General features: G+C 31.1%; 1 protein-coding gene across 50 annotated transcripts in view; it reads left to right on the top strand.

Annotated features, from left to right (window-relative positions):
• LOC129799430 (sodium channel protein para) overlaps positions 1 to 26,177 on the top strand; it is an 81,839-nt gene that overhangs the window by 50,388 nt on the left and 5,274 nt on the right. For 25 of the 50 annotated variants that reach the window (XM_055843304.1, XM_055843374.1, XM_055843285.1 and 22 more), the window contains 10 exons: positions 5,376 to 5,587; positions 5,659 to 5,875; positions 5,941 to 6,197; positions 12,186 to 12,359; positions 14,116 to 14,238; positions 15,131 to 15,253; positions 17,257 to 17,451; positions 17,636 to 17,881; positions 22,036 to 22,306; positions 23,424 to 23,728. In XM_055843304.1, the coding sequence (XP_055699279.1) occupies positions 5,376 to 5,587; positions 5,659 to 5,875; positions 5,941 to 6,197; positions 12,186 to 12,359; positions 14,116 to 14,238; positions 15,131 to 15,253; positions 17,257 to 17,451; positions 17,636 to 17,881; positions 22,036 to 22,306; positions 23,424 to 23,728 (2,123 nt within the window). Of the gene's footprint in view, positions 1 to 5,375; positions 5,588 to 5,658; positions 5,876 to 5,940; positions 6,198 to 12,185; positions 12,360 to 13,231; positions 13,355 to 14,115; positions 14,239 to 15,130; positions 15,254 to 17,256; positions 17,452 to 17,635; positions 17,882 to 22,035; positions 22,307 to 23,423; positions 23,729 to 26,177 lie in introns of all 50 variants that reach the window. The other 25 variants (XM_055843504.1, XM_055843497.1, XM_055843597.1 and 22 more) reach the window with 4 other exon arrangements.

Below are 26,177 nucleotides of genomic sequence, written 5' to 3' on the forward strand. Positions count from 1 at the left end.
CCATCATTCATAGCGATATTTATTTTGTAATTTATTTAGTGTTTGATTTCTCTATAAATTTTTTTTTTTAGTTTTTCTTTTATTTTTTAAATTGTCATAGAAAGAAACATCATACGTTTCCATATAATATGGCTCACTGTAATGGATTTAGCGCATAATATATTTATAAAACATTTTCATATAACGGTTATTACTCCATTGTTAGTTAATTTATCATAATTAAAAAAACACAATATCATCATAATCATCTAAAATAAAATGAATTTTACTTTAGTGGTTTACCATTTTATTTAATAATTAAATCTCATAATGAATTTTCTTGAATCTCTTTTATCACATTTTTTCTTTTTGGTCACAAAATGTGTTTGAAAATCCATTACAATAGAGTGTTTATATGTTTATGGAGTGTGTAGTTGATTATTGTTTCATTATTATATCATTATCAACTTCCTGTATGTAACCTATATACATATAAATATTTACATTTATATGTAAAATGAGAATATAGCATTAACAAGAGATAAGATTAAAGTGGATTAGACCCTTCTCCAAATTTAATTCAATGTGATTATTCCAAAATTATACATGTTTTCTACCATTCAAAAAAAAAAGAAGAGAAAAATACTTTTCCAAAATTTATCTTTTCCTTTTTGCGTATATTTTAATTTGCACCTTTATACATTCTTTTTTTCACTGTCCTTTTGTGTTATCAATTCTAAAAATAAATATTAAGAGAAATTTCCTGAGCTTTAATTTGAGAGATTTTCAGAGAATTCCTTATGTGTCTAATTTAATTTGTAAAATCTTTAGTACATCTTTTTGATCAGGAAAATTTCATGAAATCAAAATTCGTTTCCTTTACTTTTTTCCTGAAACGTTTTGCGTCTATCCGACTTTTACGTATATAGTATTATCGTGGTATCACACTAGAGAATTTCACATTAAAATTTTAATGTGATTCATATTAATTGTTGCTGATATGTGTCCTAATGTGCAATTTTTGTCTAGAGCTTTTAGAAATTGATTGATTCAGTGATAAAAACGTGGACTCGGGTCACAAAAATTGGTTTAAATAGATTAAAATAGGATAAATACGATTGATAATTAATGAGCAAAATAATGAACAAAATTTGCTCATTAAATTTTTATCGGGTAACACTTTATTGCAGTTATTCGTGTGGTTTCTGCGCAACAATTTTCCCACCAGTTTATTCGTGATTAAATTTTTATAAAAAGTAGTTCCAATACCTATTATTTATCGCGAACGAGATTGAGAAAGGACAATAGACATTAAAAAAGATCGTTCAAGAAATAAGAAAAAATGAAAAAAAAATCTAAACAAAAATGTGTTCGATCTATAAACTTCTAGGATTTCGTGGTCAAATGAGATAGTAGCCAAATTAATTGAGGCTGTGCGTGCATCAAGAATCCGTCATTTTGGGACTAAAAAATGCCGGGAATACAAAAATGACAAAATTAGAGGCAACCGATCTGATGGCTTTCAGTCCGTTTGCGACAAATTGAGTCACCAATAGCCAGAACTCACACATAAGTCGGGATTTGGGTGATATTGGCTCCCTCATTTTTGTAGTCTTCTTTTGTAAATAACGCCCTACGATTTGAAGTAGCTCTTCAAATTCCTCCGAAGTCATCCGGAGAAATTATTATGTCCAAAAAAAATCACCACTTGCGATGTTGTCATAGAGATTTTCAACGAAACCATGTGAAAGTCGTGTTAGGCGCCAATCACTCGCCCACATCCTCCTTCTTCTCGCTTGGCGGGTCCTTTTGCACGACATAAAAGTAGCGTACAGGAGAACTTCCTCTTCTTCACTGAAATTACAGTAGACTCTCGATCAATCGGCTCTTTCTCAATCGGGCGCAAAATTTTGTAGAACATTTTCACGTTTGATTTTAAAGCAAAATTGTTCGAATTCGCAGTAGTTTCTCTTGTTTTATCGTGATTCTTTATATTTGAGCGCTTTTTGTGGAATTTACAATAATTTTGATGTCAAAATCTCTCGATAATTTGGATGACATTTTGCCCCATATGCCCGATTGAGAGAGAGTCTACTGTACTCATTTTCACTCAAACGACTAAAATGCTTCAAAAACAAAATCATTCATTTGACAACCCGCGTGCCATCGTTACAATGAGCAATTCGAGAAATGTGTCCTGACTAAATCAGCAATTTCGAGTGATTCTAGAAGTTTTAATGAGCAACTTTTCACTTTAACTTTAATGTGAAATTTTCTAGTGTGATAACTCCGTGGTTGATCTATATTCAATTCCTTGTGAAAAAGAAGAGGAGCTCGTTCGAGGGAGATAATCATATGAAAAACGTTTCAAAGAGAAAGAGAATATAAAGTTTGATTTCATGAAATACTCCTGATTTGAGAGGTGTGTCGTAGCAAAAAAAAGTCTTCAATACAGCTTTTGAAGGTGCACACTGAAGACTTTTTGGCTCTGATACAACTCCCATATCCAGAAGTATTTCATGAAAGTCAAATTCACATTCTTTTCTTACTTAATCGTTTTGCATATATCTATCCCACTCTTACGTACTCAAAATTAGGTAGAACTAAGTTGAATTTGTTGTGACTTTCAAAAGAAGAAGAAGAAAATTATGATAGAGCGAAATATGTATGTAAAATACTCTTATAATATTTAGCAAAGAAAGAGTTATGAATTGGGATTTCATTAAATTTTCCTAGATAAAAAAGTGTACTACGAAAAATAAAGTCTTCGGTACAACTTTTAGATCAGGAAAATTTTATGAAAGTAAAATTGACATCCTTTTCTTTTCTTTCTTAAGCGTTTGGCGTAATTCAATCGTGCTCTTTAGCACACAAAATTAGCTTGAACTAATTTGATTTTTTCACGAAATTTGAAAGAACAAGAAGTGTACGAAAAAGTAGGATAGATATATGAAAAACGTTTGAGAAAGTAAGAGAGTATGAATTTAGATTTCATGAAATTTTTCTAGTCTAAAAAATGTACTGCAAAGCCATAGTATTCGGTACAGCTTTTCGATCTGGAAAGTCTCATGAAAGTGAATTTCACATCCTTTTCTTTCTCAAGCGTTTTGCGTATAATCTATCCCACTTTTTTCGCACTCAAAATTGGGATGATCTAGAATTCTTTGTGAAATTTGAACGAAGAAGAAGAGCCAGTCAGAGGGAGATAGGTATATGAAAAGTGTTTGAGAACGGAAGAGAATATGAAGTTTGATTTCATGAAATTTATCTAATCCGAGAGGTGTGTCAGGGCCATATATTCTTCAGGGTCTTCAGTTTCAGTACACCTTTTAGATCCGGAAGATTTCATAAAATCAAAATTCACTTCCTTCCTATTTTCAAGCGTTTTGCATATATCTATCCCACTTATTCGCACTCAAAATCCAGTTAAACTAAATTAAATTTATTGTTACATTCAAAAGAAGAAAAAGAAGAATGCGAAAGTGGGATAGACATAATGAAAACGAATGATAATGGCTCCGGCACACCTTTTAGATCAAGAAAATTTCATGTACAGTAGAGTCTCGCTATAGTCCATATTTGGTTTCAAATTTGACACTTGGGTCGCACTATAGTCCATGCAATTTTTTAAAATTATCAACGATTTTTAGTATTGAAATTGCTCGACGGCTTCCACTTTCTTTGCGATTGTGGTACTTGTCTTTGCTCTCTTCATTGTGGATCACAATTATCACAACTACTTAATAAAGTTTGCCAAAAATATTAAAATAATTATGCATGTCGCATACTAAAAAACATAACCTAACTTAAAATCAGTGTTTTGAAATCAACGGTCGCTAAATTGTGGACTATAGAGCGATGGCCTATAGCGAGACTCTACTGTAATCGAAATTCACACATCTTTCTTTCTCAAACGTTTTGAATATGTCTGTCCCACTTTTTCGGACTCTTCTTCTTCATTTAAACATCAGATCAAATTTAAATTTAGTTCAATCTAATTTTGTGCGCGAAAGAATGACATAGACATATTTAAAACGTGTGAGAAAGAAAGTGATTCGAATTTTGATTTCATGAAATTTTCTTGGTCTAAAAGGTGTGCTGGACCCAGAAAGAAAGAGATGTGAATTTAGATTTCCTAAAATTTTCTTGATTAAGGTATGCTGCAACGGCTGCAACTGTAAAAATCAATGAAAATTATTTGAAAAAAAAAATAGAAATTACCAACTTCATAAGGAATCCTTAAAGAAAATCAATGAAAAAATTAGTTTTAATTTGCAATTTGATATCAAAAATCGCTAAACAAAAAAGTTGTATATGTTTGAAAGCAAATCCCTCCTCAGTAGAATTGGCATGACTATCTGATGGAATTTAGTTGTATTTTTTTTTCTAAAAAAAAATATTCTTTGAGTTTTATTGCTTGTTATTGAATTTGTGTAATTTACTATATAATTCACGTATTGGATGATAAATGTATTAAGATTGGATTAGATAAGAGGCCGCATATTTGCATCAAATGTGAGATTTGTTTTAATTTTTGTTTTCTGTAATTTCTTTTTGTGGTAAAAAAAAGTCTTCATTTATCATTTCTTCCATGTGGAAATGCAAAAAGACTTTTTATTTTTAAAACAAATGTTAATTGTTTCGTTCATGTGTTATGTGTACGCCTGGTTTTGTTCTGGCCAAGGGACAAAAGCGCGCCCCATGCGAGACGCCCTCCGCCATTTTGTCTCGAAAGAGCCCTTTCTACATTCATAAGTAGCTGTAAAAGTATTTTATTTATTGGTTTTTATATGTGGATTGTTCTCTATATGTCTTAAAACAAAAAAACAAAGAGGAAAAGCAATTAACTAGATAACTACAAAAAAACTGCATTTTTTGATTTTGGTTTTGCTTGTTTAATGTAAAAAAATGTACAATGATCGATATTTTAAATTTCCAGGCTGATAATCTCTTGATTTGCTTCTTGCACACTTTGTAAATTGGCTGAAAAATGCACAAAAAATTGAACAATTTGAGCTTTAGAATTAACAAACTTTTCTTATTGCAAAATTTGTACAGAAATTGGTAATGGGTTTGTTCAGGAGAATTCCCACTTGTGAACAAATTCGGTAAATTGCTTTTCCTCAGAGCAAAACAGATATATATGTGTAATTTATTGAGAAAACTAATTTTTCAATCAAAAAATTTTCTTTAGCTGCCTATTGAATGTTTGTAAACGTCGTGTCGTGTTGTGGTTGTCAATCATTGTTCCAAAAAAAACAAGCTGTGTAAATATAGTTTTTACACATCTACACAACAGATAAATCAGATACGATATTTTCAAAATTGAGCGAAATGCGAATTTTTTTAAATTGATACCCCTTTGGTTATCCTGTTTTGCCAATATGAAACGGTAGGCAAGGGGGTATGTCGTTGTATGTCTGCAGAACATGGTGATAAAGAGTTTGAATTGACGCTCGACGATCTGCCAGATGGGATGATCAAGAAGGGCGTGAAGGAGCACAATCAACTGGAGGTGGCCATAGGGGACGGTATGGAGTTTACGATTCATGGTGATCTCAAAAATAGTAAATCCAGAAAGTCAAAAGCCTTAGCAAATAGCACAAATGTAGGTTGAAAACTAAAATATTCTTAAAATCGTGAAAATTAATAAAAATTCATCATGAATTTAATTTTTAGATCATTGGTAATTCGATACTTCATCAAGATAATAAATTAGAACATGAATTGAACTATAGAGGATTGTCCCTTCAAGATGACGATACGGCGAGTATCAAGTCATATGGGAGTCACAAGAATAGACCATTCAAGGATGAAAGCCACAAAGGTAGTGCCGAAACAATGGAGGGTGAAGAAAAGCGCGACGTTAGCAAAGAAGATCTAGGCTTAGACGAAGGTAATATTAAATTCTTATTTTCTTAATTTCAATACTTCATTGGATCCATTTTTGATTTTTTTTAGATGAGGAGGGCGAAGGTGAAGAAGGACCACTAGACGATGATATAGTAATACAAGACGAAGATGCGATTCTCGATGAATCGCCAGCGGATTGTTGTCCAGATCCGTGTTACAAAAAGTTCCCATTCTTAGCTGGTGATGACGATTCACCATTTTGGCAAGGATGGGCCAACTTGAGACTGAAGACGTTTCAGCTCATTGAGAATAAATATTTCGAAACCGCTGTTATAACAATGATTTTGCTAAGTAGTTTAGCTTTGGTAAGTTCATTACTTTTTTTAATATCTAGCACGGAGATAGTATGTTGCATTCTTAATAAGTTTCCAACAATACATTTTATTCCATAAATTTCCCAAATTTCCTTTAAGAAGATTATAATAAAGTCAAATCAATGGATAATATTCTTATAATCAAATTACATGGCTAATACATTAAGTATTTATTAAGCATTTAGTAAGTACTCAATTTAATTCAATGCCCTAATTTTATTTTAATTAGGGAGTAGTGATGCGACGGTCAATGTAGGAATGAATTATTTTAGGACAGAAATGTCATTCCGGTGAGCGTTAGACTTTGAATTAAATCCAAAAACAAAATACACAATGTAGGGAAGACTGGGGCAAAAAGTCACAAATCGAAAAATTCAAAATTCAATATCTTCCAAGGTAAAAAAAGATAGCGGCTTAAATTTTTTTTCTATAGATAGCCTCCATAGACCTTCAATGTCGTAAGTTTCTTAGAATTCGAACAAGGAATTTAGAAAATAAAAAATATCGAAATTTTTAGCCCTATTTTTGAAATATTTTCCTTGCAGAAGATAGCAATGATTACCTACTTATTTTCCAAAATTGATACACTGGTGAATATTTTCTAAATAATTTGGATTTTTTGAATACGAATCCGCTATCTATTTTAGAATTTCACAAAAGTTCTTTTCTCCAGAAATCCTTTTATTAAAAATGGCCACTTGGGGTAAAAAGTAACAAAAGGTATAGAGCAACAAGTAACAAAAAAAGCGAAGCAATTTCTGATGTCTCACGGCGAAAAGAAACGTCATTATCATGTCTCGCCTCTTTTTGTTTGCATTGGTCAAACGATTAGCCGTCTCTTGTGTTTTTTCTAAAATGGCTTGAAAAGCGCTTTTCTCGTTTTCTCACTTTTCTCGCAGAGAAAACGGTCTTTTACAAAGGTGGAGATGAATAAATTTTCTATGAAAATATGTCCTCTAGGTATTTTTTTCAAATTTACGGAAGCCCGTAATGAAGCGAATCAAAATATGATAATACCCAATGCCTGGTACTAGGGGGAGGCTTTGATCGTTCGCATATACGCTACCTTCGGACACTTCATATTTCTCCCATATTCCTTTATGAATCTGACATATGGCTTTATATTGTAATAGCTAACCTTAAATCCCATCTTTCCTGAAAAAATTGAGAGTCTAATCCTTTTTTCCTAGTTTCAGGAAGCAAAAAATAAAAACAGGTCAAAAACTGTAATTTTGCTGTGCAATATTTCATACGATTGTGCAGAATTAATATCACTTTTCTGAAAAACTACTATCACAGAGGGTAGAAGGGTTATTAGGAATCAGATTTAAGTAAAAATCTTTTAGGCTGAACAGACACTTTTTGTGGGTGGAACAAAATTCACAAACTTGACTCAGATTCATCGATCGCAAATAGAAGACTGCTTCTTTCAGATATTTTCCAGGAAACTTCATTTTAGATACGATCCCTCATATTCACATCTATTGTAATCTACCGATTTGATCCATCACTAAAAAGGAAAACTTAAAAATCGTAAAATTGATAAACAAGAAGTAATTTGACTCAAATAGGTTGCAGTTGAGTAATTATTAAGCAATTTTGCATTTCTTTGATATAAAAATATTTTTCAAGCTTGCACAAACTGAATGTGCAATGAAAGAATCACATCTGTAATAAGCTCATACAGTTTACAACTGGTTTTTGACAATCTTTGACATAACCTCACTATTGTGTTGTTTTGCATGACAAAGAAAAGAAACTGTCCGTAAGAAGATGTTTTGTGAAAATTTTAGCTTGTTCACCTGCTGAAGCTCAATATCTGTGCTAAATCCCGATTCCTGCAGCTGCAGGAACAGAGAAATCTTCAATGATGCACATTCAAACGTTTTTGTGCATATCCGGCTCCGTGGAGGAATGGTGGAATCTTGTGTAGTCTTCTCGCTTGCAGAGTTTTAGTCAATTTTTAGCTTTAAAAACTTATTGATTCGTGTAAATTTGGTGATATTTGGACTTTTCAAGAAAGTATTCATCAGATTTAACCGTTTCCGGAGTGAAATTCTCGTAGAATCAAGCAAAAAAATGGTTTTTAATGTCAATAAAACATCTCTCAGAAAAGTTCCAAAAAAGTGATATTAAAATGTTTTATTCCTTATAAAAATGGGTTAATCAAGTAGATTAGAGTTCCCTTTAAACAATGATGTGCAACTTTTAGTGTCCGGTGCAAAATTTACGGTGAAAATGGGGTGTTCAATGATGGCGTGAATCGTGTGCGATAATAGAAACTTGATTCATCTATCGGATAAATCGCCATTAAATTTTCATTTTCCTCTGGAGGAAAATCTAAGGATTTCCTGGGATTATGTTTGGTGGGATTATGAACCTTATAAGTAAGACATTTTTTTGGCATAGTTGGAGAATCCATACGGTTTGCATGGTAGTCAGAAAAAATCACTGAACTTGAACATCATTTTAGTATGCGAAAGTTCAAAGCCTCCCCCTACTTTCCAAGCATTTTTGAGAATAGTCACAAAATTAGCTTTTAGAAATTGGCTCGATAAACATGTTTCCTTACAAAATAGAGGAAAATTACTTTTACAAAGTTGTAGAGCGGTAAATTTCCTATAAAACTGCGCTAATTAGACATTTTTGAAGCGCTCGAGTAGCTTGTAAAAAAATAAAATATCCGTTTTGTGACTGTTTGCCCCAGTCTCCCCTATCATTAATAAGATCCCACCAACAAATTTGCTTCCATAATTTAACTTTAAGAAAATTATGATACTATGAGTAATTCATTAATAGAATTAACCCAACTAACATATTAAATACTTATTGGACACTTAATAAGTCCTTAATTTAGTATAATGCCTTAATTTTATAATAGTTGGAGTCGTGTTAGCCGGGTGATATTGAGTACCCGATTCTCTGAAAGAAGTTATGAGTATTCCGAGTTGCTTAGCAAGTCTCATAGTTTTTTTTTTGGGTTGATCGTGAATTTTTCAGATTCTTTTAGGTTCCCGGACTTTCTTATAAGGGATTAAATAATAATAGTAATCAAAGTGATTCGAGTTAACAGATCCGCAGATTCGTAGTTGAACCCAATATTCCCCATGACTTCATATATTTCCTTTGGTTTCCCGATTCATGTTCTGTATATATGCTTTGTATTCTTGGTATTCCTAGTACAGTGGGGTTTCTCAGATTCTTTGTATTCCTCGGGGGTGCCCCTAGCCTTACTAATAGGTTTCCTGGCCATGCTGGTTTAAATTCCTCACAATGAGTTACACATTTCTTCAATCCTGTAAGATCAAAAATAATTCAAGAACATTAAAATTTAGCTCAAATTTAAGAACATTTTCATTCAAGGAGCTTTTAATGTTTTGAAATATTTTTTTTTGGATCTTATAACCTTTCCAAAAAGCCCAAAATAATTTAATTTGCGTTAAAAATCGAGAAAAGACAAAAATGATGAATGATATTAAAATCGTTGTGCAAAATCTATTTTTTTTAGATTTCGCACAACACAGATTTTATTTTATAGAAAAAAAACAAGTTACATTTGATTCCTTTTCTTACAATGAAAGAAAGCTTATATTTGTTTATGATAAACTACTGAAAACTTTTTATGGGCTATCTGAACTCCACTGGTAAAAATAAAAGGGTCAAATTGACCCTTCTCAAAAAAATGGATCATATTTGATCCTTTGAAAGGTTCACTTGAATCTTTTGAAATTTTGTATGTATATTTATCACGATAAATTATGTTTTATCGTAAATTTATTACTCTCATCGTATTTCTCTCATCTGAGCGAACACCAAAGATGACTTTTTCATTATTTTTATTCGTTTATTCCGGAGATAAGGTGTCAAAAGAGTGACCCTTTCAAAGGTTCATCAGTGACCCTTTCATTATTACCAGTGTCTGAATCATAATCTCCAAAATTAGATGAAAAAAAGTTAAATTTTAAAGTATTACGTCTATAAGGCTCTTTGATGTAAGAACATCGCTTTGGGACATTATTTTCAAACTTAAAAGGCAATTACATCCATCAATAAAAGCTACTCGAATCCATGAAAACGTTTTTTATTACTTATTAAAAAGAGAATTTCTTCGAAAAAGAGTTTCTAAGTAAGTGAATTTCTTTTACTTAAAGGTCCTAATAAGGAGTTATTGATTTTTAAATAAGATCAAATTCATAAAATTAGGTTCTTTTGAAAATTTTCGAGAAAACTCTTGTTCTTTGCGTTCGAAACACGATTTCCTTTGGAAATAATCCTTCAATCTGGTCCCCCTTATACTAAAATCTCTAGTACACCCTTGGAACTAAGTAGAGCCTCTTATTAATCCTGAATGATGGGCACCGCAATCTATAAATACAATATTGAACATAGGACAAGATGTAGCGCCACTCCCCCTTCCGAATTTTTTTATTGGTATTTCGGGACCCCTCTTAACTATTTGTTAATTGAGTTAATTGTGTCTTTCATCCTGTTCAAGCTAACTAACTTCTGTTGAAATAGCAGACAAACGTCGCTAAAGCCGGCTTCAGACTAGAGGTTTATCCCAGTTCCCGAATGTCTCAAAATCTTAAATTGCGAGCAATTTTATTGCTTTTTAAGAGCCTAGTAGGTCATTTGTCCTTAATAATCCTATCTGAAGTTAAATTTTTCCAAAAAATTGTAATTGACAAAGAAATAGAGTAATTAAGCCATATAGCTAAACCAGGTCTGAAGCCCGTATAAGATTGGTAGGCCCTGTACCTGTTTTTGGAGATGAAAAAGAATTACAGAACGATTTCTTCTAATATATATTACAGTCATAGAGCATACAGAACGTAAAACAAAACTAAAAGCTGTAGTTTTGCAAATAGATGGACTAGGTATAAATAAAATGATTAAGTATAAAGGGGAAGATGAAAAATATTATAGCAATATATAGATACACGGAACATTAGCTAAACTCACATCTAGCAAATTTGAGTGTAGACGTTACCTTAACTTGCAAAGGTTGTGTAGCGAATTTAAAAACAGTAAAACCGAATTTGTGTTACTGTTTAAATTTTCAAGTAAGAAAATGAAGATTTTTAAGAAAGGAGTGCTAACAATGGATTGGAGAATGTCAAGAGGGCGGTAATTCAATACGTCCTGCACACTTTTTATAAAAGAATTGGAGTATTCTTCAGATTAGAGGTATAGCCCATTTCCCGTAGGTCTCATTAACATGAATAGCCTTAAGAATCTAATATCTAATTCTATGTTGAAATTTTCTAAAAGGTTTTAATTGATAAGAAATTAGCAAGATTAAGCTTATGTCTAAGCTTAAGATCTTCTGTTGGGTTCATTAATGAGTTTTGACTACCTCACCCTCCACTATATTTTTTTCTTGATGATAAGTGTTTTTTTTAAATTAATTTCTAAATATAATTCTATTTTATTTTTCTTATTTTTTTGTATTGTATATGGAAGTTTATTCGAAAGCTTTACTTAAAATCTGGATAAAAAGATTAGAAGAATTATTATAATGTTAATCTGCTATATCCTAATACAAATGTTTTCTTCTCGCAAGTCGAATACTTATAACTCAAACATTGTAAAATAATTTATTTTTCTATCTTGAGTTAAAAAAAAAAAACAATATTAGGCAATCACAAATCCTGAGGCTTGGGGTGAGAAATTTTACTTGATATTTTAATTTTAAATATTTTATACTAAAAAAGTAGCATGGTTAATATTTTCGTAGGCGGGATGTTGTTGTTCTATACCATCAAAAAATCAGGAAATATTTGATGAGGGTTTTCTGCAATACGAGATAGAAAAATCATTATCATTGGCCTAGAAAATCTGATGAAAACAAATTTGTGGGTGTGATAAAAAATCAACGACTTTCTCCGTGTTATTTAACCATAATCTGACAAAATATCTTTCCAACTGCAGATATTAACAATATATATTTAATTTTATTAAATTTTACTATATTTTCAGGCTCTCGAAGATGTGCATTTGCCATCAAGACCAATTTTACAAGATATCCTGTATTATATGGACAGAATATTCACCGTAATATTTTTTCTTGAGATGTTAATCAAATGGTTAGCGCTTGGTTTTAAGGTTTATTTCACAAACGCATGGTGTTGGCTCGATTTCATTATTGTCATGGTAAGTTCTTTCAACAATCACATAACAAAATGAAATATCTGCAACATTTATTTATCTTCAATGATTTCATATAAATCTTGAGATTAGGAATATTTATACAGAAGAAGTGACAGAAATTACTAGGATATATTCGCTGAATTACTAAACACAGAACACAATAAAAACATGACAGAAAATTAGATATTTATTATACATTAGATGAGAAAAAAACTATCACGCACTATACAAAATTATCTGATTAATGTGTTCACTCTACAATTTGAGAAAGGTTCCGTCAGTTGACAGTAAAAATCTGAATTTTGACCAATAAAAATTTACAATTTTGATTGAAATTTCATGTAAATTATTTAAGAAATTTTTAATGATCAAAAAGGATTGTTTACTGTCTATAAAATATTTTATTGCCTGTATGAGGTGGTTTGAATATTTTGGCTGATAGTTGAAAGAAAAGAGAGAAAGAGAGAGAAAGGAAAAGTTTGTTAAATTATCTTCACAAATTTTTTTCTATATCCCTCTTGTTGAACTTGTTGTCGAAAAGTTTTCGTGTTGTGAACCATCTGTTATTTATCAATTCCTTTCAATTCCTATTATAAATTTGATGAATTTTTTGAATGATATTTTATTTGCGTAATCTTCATGTTTTCGTGATATTTTTTGAGTATTTTTTTTTTAATTTTTACTTTTTTGAGTAGAGAGAGAAAAATTTGAAAAAAATGTGATCTTTTTTGTGCGAATTTTTTCGTGTGGTAATTCTTGTATGTTCTTTTTCTCAAGATACCAATTTTTTCGTCTTTTATGTATACTTTTATTATTGTTACATTTTTTGCTGTTACCAATGGATTTCTTATTAATGACAATTTACAATTATTTAGTTATCGTTAATTAATTTGGGTGCCATCTGGTTTGGGGCTGCTGATATACCTGCATTTAGATCAATGCGAACTTTAAGGGCTCTACGGCCACTACGGGCAGTGTCTAGATGGGAGGGTATGCGAGTAAGTAATTGTGAATCAACAAGTGGGATTTTTGGAGCTTTATTCTTTCCATTAGGCACTGTCTATTGTGAATCAATAATTTACAAAAAAAAAAATACATATTCTAAATATGATACTTTGAGCAAAAATAATTGAATTTTTGGTTTTTTTTGTCTTTGGTTTTTTTTCTAACTGTCTTCTTGTATATAATAACTAACTAATGGTCGATGTCAGTATAACTGATGTGTATTTATTTATTTTTTTATTTTTTTGGAAATTGATGTTGATTAATGTTTTCTCTCTAATCAACGTAATACTGTGGCTATTTATCAACTATCGCTATGTAAATTTAATATTCGCCGCCTATGTGTGACAAATATACTAATCCTTAATGTTGTGTGGTATAAAGTGAGGAGGATATAATAAAATGATTGATAGGATCATTGCGGATTTAGATTTATAGAGGGTGATCTTGGTTAGAATGTAATTGCATTTTTGAAGCTATAGAGCTGTAGGTTCTAGTTTATAAGAGCATTTATCCAAGAGATATCAGGTCTAATTTAAATCGAATGCCATATAGGATCATTTCATTTGAGGAACACACAAATTAGGCCAAAACTATACACAGCCTCTCAGATTTCAGAATATCCAGAAAAAAATATGGGGAAGGATATTTTATGTTAATAAGATAAACGAATCCGAATTTCAGTGAGAAGCAGCATCAAAATGGTGTCGTATGATAAAATTACAAGAAGATTTTGTTCTGTAAATTCTAACTTTAGGTGTCGCTTATCAACTTTGTGGCTTCACTTTGTGGCGCAGGTGGTATTCAAGCCTTCAAAACTATGCGCACACTGAGAGCTCTGAGACCACTCCGTGCCATGTCCCGAATGCAGGGCATGAGGGTATGTACAAATAAAAATCCATCAAAATGCTAGAGAACCAAAATTACAAAAAAAAAATCTTTTAAAATAAATCGACAAGAGGCTGATGTCTTCCATTCAATTTTTTCCATTTGATTCTCATTAGAAGGATGTTTTTTATTATTATTATTATTATTGTTCTAGATATTATTTTTAGTGAATTTATTAGAGGGGCTGCCTTAAAAAAAATTAATTTATTTTAAGTGAAGATTCTTCTCTTAGAGACAGTTTCTTTATGCACCAACCTTCAATTTTTATAAAATAAATTTATTATAGCTTTTGATATTAGTTAATCAGTTTTGTTACCATTGTTATTCCTTTTAGAAAAAAAAATTCTAGAAATAATGATATGGGACGATTATTGAGGATTGATAGTTGTAGTAATTTATTTGGCTTCTTATAAACACAATGTTTCATTTTCTTTATCCTCATTTTAATTTATATTTATTTGGTGTTTAGATTATCTGATTAATTTGCACTTTATGTTATGGTACTATTTATGGTTTAGTATGGATATTGGATGAAGATAAATTTGATGTTATATGATTGGACTTTGCTGTGTAAATAGTAAAATTTCATTATTTTCACAACAGTATCATCAACATTAGTTTCTTTTTGTTCCATTTCAATTACAGGTAAATTTATTGTTGTGTTGTAAATGTAGCATGATTGTGATGGGTATCCATTGTTAATATATTTCTTTCACCCTCAGTGGAATATTCCTAAGATAAAGTTGATTAATTAAATTAGCAAGATTTACTATATTGGTCCTGTTGGAATTTCCACTGAGGGAATCCAACATGAATATTTTCGCTTCACTAATCCAAATATATTGCCCATGAGAATATTAATGCTGATTCCATTCATCCAACAGGTTGTCGTCAATGCATTAGTACAAGCTATTCCGTCCATCTTCAACGTACTGTTAGTGTGTCTGATATTTTGGCTAATTTTTGCAATTATGGGAGTCCAATTATTCGCTGGCAAATATTTTAAAGTAAGTATAGTTAGGGTTGTACCTTTACATAAAGTGATAATTTCTCTTGCAACATTATTAAAACATCATCACTTATGATTTTAAGCAAGATTATTTAACACTCCCTTCGTTCCGTAAAAGTCGTAGGTTTGCTTGTATATTTATTATGAAATAAATACGGTAATATATTTAGTGTTAAAATTAAATAATGCTAACATCACTATAATAAAAAAGGAGATGGCAAAGCGTCCCAGCTTTTCGGAATGCTCGAACTCACGAGACAGAGCTCACGATGAATTAGCTTTTTGCATAATCTTTTGGAATCACTGATCTACTAGAGATCAAATTGATTCACAAATCACAAGAGCATTTGAAAATCAAAAAATCGGTTCTTAACCGATTCATTACCGATGAAGACCGATGCAGCCGGATTCTAATTTGCAATACTTTTCTAAAAAATCAAATTTTAAGCAAAAAGAAAAATGAGCGTTCCAAAGTTGTTGAACTTTGACCTTCAATAATTCAAAATGGCGAATTTTTCGGCCATAGGTATGTTTGGGCGAAATGTTCGCCAGGACCAGCTCTAAAACATATCCAAAAATCATTGAAAAAGCTTGGGCCAAGTTTTTGCAAAATTGGAAAAACCTCATTTTTGACCTATTTTAGGGGGATAGGGAACGTATGAAAGGGGAGGGGGGAATAATAAAGAGGTTGGGTACGAGATAATGTCATTTGAGGAAGGGTCATCGCAGACCGGAAGTCGATATCTCTTACCGTTTGAATTTTATATGGGTCAAAAGGCTGAACAAGTGCGAAAAACAGATTTTTTTATTATTTATTTAAAACAGAGTTATTACCGTTACTTTCCCAATCCACCATCGATTATGACCGATGCAGCCGGGTTCGAAATTGCAGTACCTTTCCAAAAAATCCAAATTTAACCAAATCGGTTGAAAAATGAGCCTTCCAAAGTGGTTGAACTTTGACCTTCAATAATTCAAAATGGCAAATTTTCCGGTCATAGGTATGTTTGGGCGAACCGTTCACCAGGACCAGCTCTAAAACATATCCAAAAATCATTGAAATAGCTTGGGCCATTTTTTTGCAAAATTGGAAAAACCCAGGGGCATGACATTTCCTTTGTTTCCCATATGTTTCTAGCGAGCCGAAAAAATTTTTAAGTTTATTAGCTGTTTTCTGTCATTGTAGAACGAATTAGTAAAAAAATACTGATACAAAATAAAAGCCAATTTAATAACGAAAAGGCAACCGAAAACCCTAAATTGGCAATCTGTAGTTTTGGAGATATCTCGTGAGATGTGTACGAAAACAGGGAAAAAATTACACTAAAACTGGTCGCATTTTTCAAAGCTAATGTCACCCCCCTGGAAAAACCTCATTTTTGACCTATTTTTGAGGGATAGGAAATGTACGAAAGGGGAGGGGGGAAAGTAAAGAGGTTGGGTACGAGATAATGTCATTTAAGGAGGGTCATTGAAGATCGGAAGTCGATATCTCTTACCGTTTAAGCTCCAGAACAGTGACAAGTTGAAAAAAAACCGATTATATAACTGCTCTCTCTTTGAGTTCGAGCAGTAAAAAACGAAAGTTTAAAAAAAAAAAACATTAAAAAAAATTATTTGGCGATTTTAATTCAAATGTTTTTAAAAAATATTCATAACAAAATGTTTCAAAATATAAATGTTTTTGTGGTTTTCTCTTTTAAGGTTGATGACAATATTAAATATTTCTTTTTATTCAATTAATTATTTCAGTTTTAGATATAATTTACATTTCAACTTTATATGTTAAAAATGTAACATTCCTTTTAGCTACTTTTAAAACACTCAATTAATTCCATTGCAATTCATTGACAATTTGATACAGACATTTTCTAATTTTGTAACAACAATAGTGGCTATAAAATGAAGTCTTAAACATTGAGAGGCATCACTCCGCGCAATAATCTTAAAAAAAGGACAACAAATAATTTTTTTTACAACTCATTTTATTCATATTTACAGTGTGTTGATGTAAATAAGACAACCCTTAGCCATGAAATAATACCCGATGTAAATGCCTGCAAAGCTGAGAATTACACATGGGAAAATTCTAGGATGAATTTTGATCATGTGGGAAAAGCGTATCTGTGTCTCTTTCAAGTGGCCACCTTCAAGGGCTGGATCCAAATTATGAATGATGCCATTGATTCACGTGAGGTAATTTATTCTGTTTTTCCATTCCAATAAAAGTAAAAACAAAAAGGAATCTCGTGACAATTTAAAATTTCTATCAATCAATAACGGACACGCCCCTTTCTTTTACGTAGTTTTACGTAGTTGAGACACAATCAATAAAAGTTAATAATTAATTGGATCTGTGATTTGTTGTTTTTGTTTGTAGATTGGCAAGCAGCCGATTCGTGAGACAAACATTTACATGTATTTGTACTTCGTGTTCTTCATCATTTTTGGATCATTTTTCACGCTCAACCTGTTCATTGGTGTGATCATTGATAATTTCAATGAGCAGAAGAAAAAGGCCGGTGGATCACTTGAGATGTTTATGACTGAAGATCAGAAAAAGTACTACAATGCAATGAAAAAGATGGGCTCCAAGAAGCCACTGAAGGCTATTCCTCGACCAAGGGTTTGTTACACCTTATTTTTTCTGTTTTTCCTTTTCTACAATTTACCGTAACGGATTTTTAATTATATTTCTTTTAAGTAAATTCAACTCTTAAATATATTTTAGCCCTCGAACACTTTATGGCCTCTACAGACTAGAGAAATTTATGTCCATTTTGAAGAGTTTTTCCTAAACAAGCGTAGGGAATTTGCTCCAATATGGACATAAATTTCTCTAGTCTGTAGAGGCCATTAGGAGTTACGGTTGAAGAAAATTGTTTTTAATTCTTTATGACATATAAAATGAACATTAAAACGTTTATTACAAGGTTGATTCAAGGTTGATCTGACGAAGTTACGTTTTATCTCAGATCACAGTGGTTGGAATTGCTAAGAATCTCAGCTAATAAACTGAAATATCGTTCATTTAAAAATTCTCCTGTAAGATTTAGAGATTTTTGAAACAAATTATACGCTCGATAATGGTGTATGTAAAAACTTTTTGAAAATCTGAAAAAAAAACAATAGTTTGTCTTGTAAATACAATTTACGACATTAAAAAGGTTTTAAAAATAAATGACTTTATAAATTTTACAAAATCTTTATCTCTCTTTTTTTGACTTTTTTTGATTAAAGACTCAGTCTTTAATTCTTTTTACCATACCTAGCCTTCAAAAATCTCTTTAGACATGCACATTTTTAAGGGTTTCAATAAGAAGCACTGAAAATTACAAATTTTGAAATACTGGATTTTTTATCTTTATGATTTAAAGAAATATAAATTTTGACCAACTAATTTTACAAAATTAGTGCATTAGTAGTTACAAAAAAGGATCGGATCTGATAAATACGAATCTTTTATCCATTTTAGAATTTTTCGAAAAATTTTCGGGTAAGAATCTAAGAGCTATCTTTAATTATGTACTCACCTTCAGGAATCAGGAATTCCCCTACTGGTCACTTTTCGACGCTTTCAGACCTTTATTCCTAGATCCCAAAGATACCAGATTTTTCATTTTTTGGATTTCTATGATTCCCTTTTTCCCCTGAATGGGGCAGAATTAGTTTTCAGGGCAAAGATAGAAAAACAGATTCGTTTAAAATTGATTGTATTAATATTCTCATTGCGTTACGTCTTCGGAAAATCAAAAAATAAGGCATTTAGAGGTATCGGAGCAGGATGTCTTCTATAGCAAAAATGTAATCCTAGGTCGAGTCTATTATGTGCTGAAGAGAGTACACTAATATTTAGTTTAGTTTAGTTTATATGATTTTTCAAAAGTTGCTTTCTTAGGTCATTTTTGAGAAATTTTAGTTTGATTTTGTTTTTCCACCCCAAGGATTTTTTGAAAAATATCACATAATTTTCAAGTTAAAGCATAACTACTTACCTTTCCAACGGATGCCCATTTGTTAAGTTCTGTATACTAGAACCGGTGAAATAATTGATAATTTGAGACAAAACAGCAAAAACAAAAAAAAATAATGAAAATTGTGACGTGTAGGAGAAAAAGCAAGAGCAGATTTTTGATCGGGGGACTCGACTCTTCCAAACGTACCATGTGAGATCCATGTGCCAAAAAAGTTGTCAATTTGTTGCATAGTGTAATAGAAACATTTAACATTTTGAAAATAAGTAAACATTCATTGTCCAGAGAACATTAAGCCTACAGGGTATTACTTGTGCTGTGGGTATTACGCATTAATCCGGATATCTTCTCATCGCGTTGAATCAGAGTCTGACGGTTTGCGAGGTTTTTCTTCGGTTTCAGATCAAGCCCAAGCAGCAATTTTTTCTTAAAATGGTCTTGTAGAATTCCCTAAGTGAGGCACTACAGAACTAAAAATCTTTTTATTTACTTATAACGCTCTTGCTTCCATTACTGAGATTACTATAAGTAAAGTGGCGCACTATTAAGGATCTTAAGAGCTGCTATAGGAATTTCCATAGAAAATTTTCACTTTAAGTCTTTTAAAAGTGCACTAAAAGACTTGTCTAATACTTGGTTCTATAAGGCAGCTATTTTGCTTCTTGGGTGGCTTGAACTTTTTGCCCTTGTACACCATCCTTCTGAGGTTCTTCTTTGCCTTCCAGTGCACCACAATGTGCACCATGGCAATAGACTTTCGGACGACCCGGTTTTTGGAGAGGTCGCTTAGGGCTCCACTGGTTACTTTTGCCATTCGCCGATTGAAGAGCTCCGTCTTCAATCGTTTCGGAGGTCCATCTTGTCCTTTGTCCGCAATTCTGAGCACTTAACTATAACTATATTGGTATATTCTAACGTCGGTGACCGTCGGTACAATTTAAAAACGCCACAAACTTTTTCAAAGGTCCTGAAAGCTCAGCACAGCCCTAAAATATCCCTAACACAAAAATTAGGAATATACGGATGCAGGAGTTTACCAGCTCATTTTTGAAGATTCTAGCGTGAACACTCTGAACACCTAAAAAGGTCATGATCAATGTCCTTACCCTCATGTTCATTACAAATCTGTCACAGTCGGTCCGTTATATACCATACAAATACGCTAGTTGATAGTGATTTGCGATTAACCTTGAAGTTCGTGTGGTGAGTGAGCCTTATTTCCCGGCTTCTTTGCGGTGGTAGATTCGGTTCCTTCCATGTATCTATGTATCCAGTTCAGAGTGTTGCATTTTTTGCAATTCTCTCTTTGTACAAGATGTTTTAATTTTTACATTCTTTGGATTGCCCTCCCTTAAAAGCGAAAAAGGGGACCTATAGCTAGTTATATAGTTATTTAACTTTAATTAAATAAAATGAAATTGAAAAAAAATCTCCTTTAATTTGTCCTTTATAATTGAGAGAATAAATTGCAAATAAACAGTTTTGAAATTCTTTGTAAAGTTAATTTCTCATTGATATCAAGAAAAATTATCTGCCCAAAAGTTGTAGAGGAATAGGGTAGAGGGGAACGTTATAAATTTATGAACAACTTGAAAATTTCTTAAGTTCTTACCTAAAAAATATTTCTAAAAATCATAAAATTATCAGTTGACAAAAAATCTTTTTTTTATCTAAAAAATAAATAATAAAAAAAATAAAATACAGTTTAAGATTAAAAAAATTATTGATCAGTTTATATGATTAACAGTTTTTTGATTTTACAAAATTTATTTTAGGTAAGAATTTAACATTTTTATAAGCTGCCCATAAGTGTATAATGTCCAAAAGTGATGACTTCAACCTACTTCTTTTAAAAATATCTCATTTAAATGTTCCTTTCATTCAGAAAAGCCCGAAATAAAATAAATCCATATTTTTTTCGTCTTGTTAAACATCTGATTGTATACTTTTTGTTGTAAACATATCTGTCTTTTTATATTAAAAATGTATAATATTGTATGGTCCGCACTTGTTGCATTCAACCGGGGCAATAATCACCAAATAAATATTCTATATATTACATTCTATAGGGTAAAATAGGTTAATTCAGAATCATGTCTATTTTGGAATTTTGAGATTTTCTCTCTGTTTCAGATGATCAAAGTGAAAAAGAAAACCACGAAGAAGTTAAAAGACTTTGTATTCGAGAGTACTTCTTCGTTGTTTTTGTTGCCATCTAAAACTGTTCGGATATCTTCTTGTTCTAAATTAGCCACAGTTCCGAATTACCCCATTTCACCCTACTAAAAATTACCCCGTCCTCAGAAAATGTCTCGAAAAGCACTTTTTTCTTTGAGATCGAGGAACAAGGGTCTTGGACAAACTTATAACATTTTGACTGATTTCTGGGAGATCATTAGTAAATGAAATATTCGTTTTGTTACAATTTTCCTTATAGGTTCCCGCAGGCCTCTTTAGTAACTACATTCGTTTAACATGTTACTTCAACACGAAGTCTTTAATTTGTTGCAGTGCTAATTTTTTGCTATTTGGATTGATAGGGTTAGTTGGACTTTTTAGTGTTCTACTGTAAGATTTAGACATTCTTGAATTCAATAAATCAACGTTAAAAATTCAACAGTGTTCAATTTAATTGATTATTGTAGCTCCTGGAGAAGAAGTACTTTAAAACTTCTCAATATGGGTGGGAATTGCGTAAAGAAAAATATATTTTAAAATAAGTTACGGTAAATTGTAGCTTTGCCCTTGTCTTTCTTTTTAATTGATAATTTGTGATCTTTATGTTTTTTTGTGCAAATCCTTACAGTGGCGGCCACAAGCGATTGTGTTCGAGATAGTGACAGACAAGAAGTTCGACATGTTCATAATGTTATTTATCGGACTGAATATGCTCACGATGACTATGGATCACTACCAACAGACAGAGACTTTCAGCAAGACGCTGGATTTCCTTAATATGATCTTCATAGTTATATTCACAAGCGAATGCTTGTTGAAAATTTTTGCATTACGTTACCATTATTTCGTGGAGCCGTGGAATTTATTCGATTTTGTAGTCGTCATTCTATCTATATTAGGTAAAGTCCAGCCTTTCAAGTGATTTTATTCCATTCAGTGGAATTTTCTTGTTCCATTCTGCTGAATTAAATGGTTAATTGGATTTGCAAATTTTTATTTTTAAAATTTAAAGTAAAATTGTTTTTAAAAGAAAATATCTAGATTTGAAGTGCAGAAAAATGAGAAAGCTTCACTGGGGAGTTAAATTGCTACTTATAGGCTATGGTCTCAGATCGTACATATGGATGGATTGATGAAAAAAATATGTAATTTATGTTGTGTGTGAATTTTTGTTGGTGTTTAGTTTGGTGTTTGGAGAGAAGTCTGACAAAAAACATCTGTTCTTGACCTCATGTGACTAAAGAAATCTTCATGCAAGAAATCTTTATCACGGTTTTAAATGCTAATATACCTATTTTTTCGACTATCTCAATCATATAGTGCAAATATTTTATTCAATTCTTATTTTTGAATTAACAAATGAACACACGACACCTTTTATTTAAATTAAAATGTTCTTAATTAACGCTGTTTATGAAGAATATTAGTTTGGCACTTGAGAGATTATTATTACACACAACACGAGTGAATACAAAAAGAAACACAGTTTTATGCATGATAAGTTCACTTTATCATATTTTTAATAAACTATCTGCATTTTCAATATTATAACCATAATCAAAATATATCATTTGAAATAATTTCAGAATCATTTTGATGAATCACTAAAAAGGCATGATACCATAATCAAATTTAGTAGTTTTTTTTTAGTATAGTGACTGTGATGATTAGTTTTCAAAGGAATATTTATTGATAATCTTTACAAAATGATGCATGATCACCTGTTACACAAAGAGAATTAGTCACATGTTGCCCAGAACCATGTTCCTTGGCAGAGAGTGTTACCCCTTGAGTTATCCTTATAACGTGTACAAACTTTTCATTTACCATTTTTTTTTGAATTTTTTTTTTTGGTAAAAGAAATTCTTATTCGATGTGTACAAAGAAGAAATCTTCAATGTGGATTGGTGTTTAATTCTAGAGAATTTCGTATTTAGGATGTTGTAAAGAAGAAAAAAAAAGGAGGTAAAAAGAAATGGCATGTGACTAAAAGATTAATTGTGTGACTACTTTCAGGACTTGTACTAAGTGATATTATTGAGAAATATTTTGTATCACCGACCCTTCTTCGTGTGGTGCGTGTGGCAAAAGTGGGTCGTGTACTGCGCCTGGTGAAGGGTGCAAAAGGGATTAGGACGCTGCTTTTTGCATTGGCCATGTCTCTACCAGCCTTATTCAACATTTGCTTGCTACTTTTCCTCGTAATGTTCATCTTTGCCATCTTCGGGATGTCCTTCTTCATGCACTGCAAGGACAAAAGTGGCTTGGACGATGTATATAACTTTAAAACTTTTGGACAAAGCATGATTCTGCTATTTCAAGTAAGTATAAAAATTAAAAAAAATAAATAAAAATGTTAAAGTGGGGCATCTTTGAATTGGGGCTCTTTTGAACTTGGACATTATTCTCCTATTAGCTGAATTTTTAAATGAAACTGACTCTCATCATAATTTAATTTAGCTTCACAATTGGTTTGTGGAGCTCAATCATATTATGAGAATGTCCAGTTTCATTTAAAAATAGATGAAAGAAAAAGATGCCCCACTTTTCCTTATAAATTAATTTGCAAAATTTATTCTTTATCAAGAAATTACATAGATATTACATAGATATAATTACGTAGATCACGAAAAATAAAAACAGCATACGTTTTCTAATTTTTTAACGTAATAAAAAGCTTATTTAATTTAAGCTCTTAAACAACAGTATAACATTTAAATAATATTTTCTGAAATTTTCATTAAAAAATTTAAAAAGTTCAGTAATTGAGACCTGATTTTCGGAAATCTTTTTGAAAAAAACTTAGTAGATTCATCTGAAATAATAAATAAATATTTTCACTTAGCAGATAAGTTAATCTCCTACTTGAATTTTGAAATAAAATGAAATTTAGATTATTGGTAGAATCATATAAAAAATCATTTTTGGTAATTTACACCACGTTTTGGCTTGTAATTAATATTATTTTTTGGGTTTTTGAAATCAAATTAATTTACTAAGTTTTTTGAAAGAGGTTTCAAAAATTAGGTCTAAACGGATGATTTTTTTTAAATATATTTATTTAAGTTTTTAGTTTAATTACATATTTCATAATTAATAATATATATTCATAATATTTAATTATGAAATTTTTAGCAAATTTTCAGAATTTGAACTTTGATATAATATTTAACACATAAGTATATTCTTTTTCTCAGCTAGTTCAAAACTTATTTATTTTATTGCTAAATATATTTTGTATTTAAAATAGTGCAGGAAAACTACTGGGAGTTTTTCCAATGATATTGTACCGTGGAAAAGCTAATGCAATGTAGATTTCCGCAAAAATTATTTTTTTTTTCATACAATTTATTTTTTTTAGAATGAATTTTTTATAAACGTTGTCATTTTTGACAATATTTAAAGAGGAAATACTTAAAAATTTTATTCTAGATCTTGGAATATGAAAAAAAAAGAATTTTATCGAGAATGTTTTAACGAACAAACCGAAAGAGTTTTCCTCTTTATTTTTAAAATCCTATAACTAGTTAAATCTTGTTAAACTTATCTTTAGAAAATTTGAATCGTGAAAAAAATGAAATTCGCCAAGATATAAAAAAAAAGAATATTAAAAAGATAGTATACCAAGATTTTTCCCTACCTAAAATATTGTAAAAGTATTGTCAAAATTATTCTTTTCCCAACAAAAAAAAATCCGGATTTTTTGATAGGAAATGGTTTCTAAAGTCAATGTTTTAGATCATTCTCTACAGAGAACATACCGATCCATAATTTTTAGTATTATATAATATATCAAGAAAATCGTGATTATAATTTACAAAAAATTCACAAATAATTTCATAGAAAAAAATCCATAGGCATTCAAAAAAAAAAAAGAAATAAAATAAAAGGAAAACTTTGGAGTTTTCTATTCCATCGGTTAAGAAACTATTAAGTAACAATCTTGGCGAATTTGGGTCTAATTAGATGTGTAGTTAAGATGCAGTAAGATTTAATAAAAATCTCTACGAAGACAGGGATAGGTAAACATCTTGTTACTTTTTCACATAAAACAGTATTTTACAAGATTGTACTAAATCGTTTGCAAATGTTTTCTCAGTAAGGCAAGGTGGGGCTACTTTTTATACGATTTTTTTGCATATTTCAAATGGAATCTGGTTTTTAACATGGTGTAATTTGGATACACAAAATAATTGTGGATCTAAATAAAATAATTGTAAGCATCAGCTTCATTTAGAAATAGGCGGAAAAGTCGTATAACAATCTAGCCCCACAACTCAATGTAACTCCACCTCCCCCTATGCAATTGATTTTTTAGTCTTCTAAATATTTAAAAGGTTTAAAAGCTAAAATATCTTCAAGTGAAGAAGTCCTGAAATAATTTCCGATAACCTTTAAGTAAATAATTCTTTTCAAGAGTGGAGGAAACGTACAAGAAACCCACCCATCACTACTATCCTTAATATATTATTAACATACTACCATACTACAGATTACACTTAGAATCATATTGCATTTCAGGTTCCCTTCTAAAGCCAATGAAATATTTTACAGCGTATCTTGGTTTTCAAGAAATAAACTTAAGTTTCAGAGAAATATTTTTTTTTTTTTTGTAAAAAGATGGTTTAAAACCGGTTTCTTCTCTAAAAACCGATTTTAAAACAGTCTCCAAGATAGGGCAGTTAACCCACCGGTTTTTTGAAACCGGTTAACCGTTGTTGGAATCACTACGTGAAACGTCATACAAAAGATTTTTCACGAAGTGGCGTA

The sequence above is a fragment of the Phlebotomus papatasi genome, chromosome 1, assembly GCF_024763615.1.
Source record: "Phlebotomus papatasi isolate M1 chromosome 1, Ppap_2.1, whole genome shotgun sequence".
Classification (NCBI taxonomy): domain Eukaryota; kingdom Metazoa; phylum Arthropoda; class Insecta; order Diptera; family Psychodidae; genus Phlebotomus; species Phlebotomus papatasi.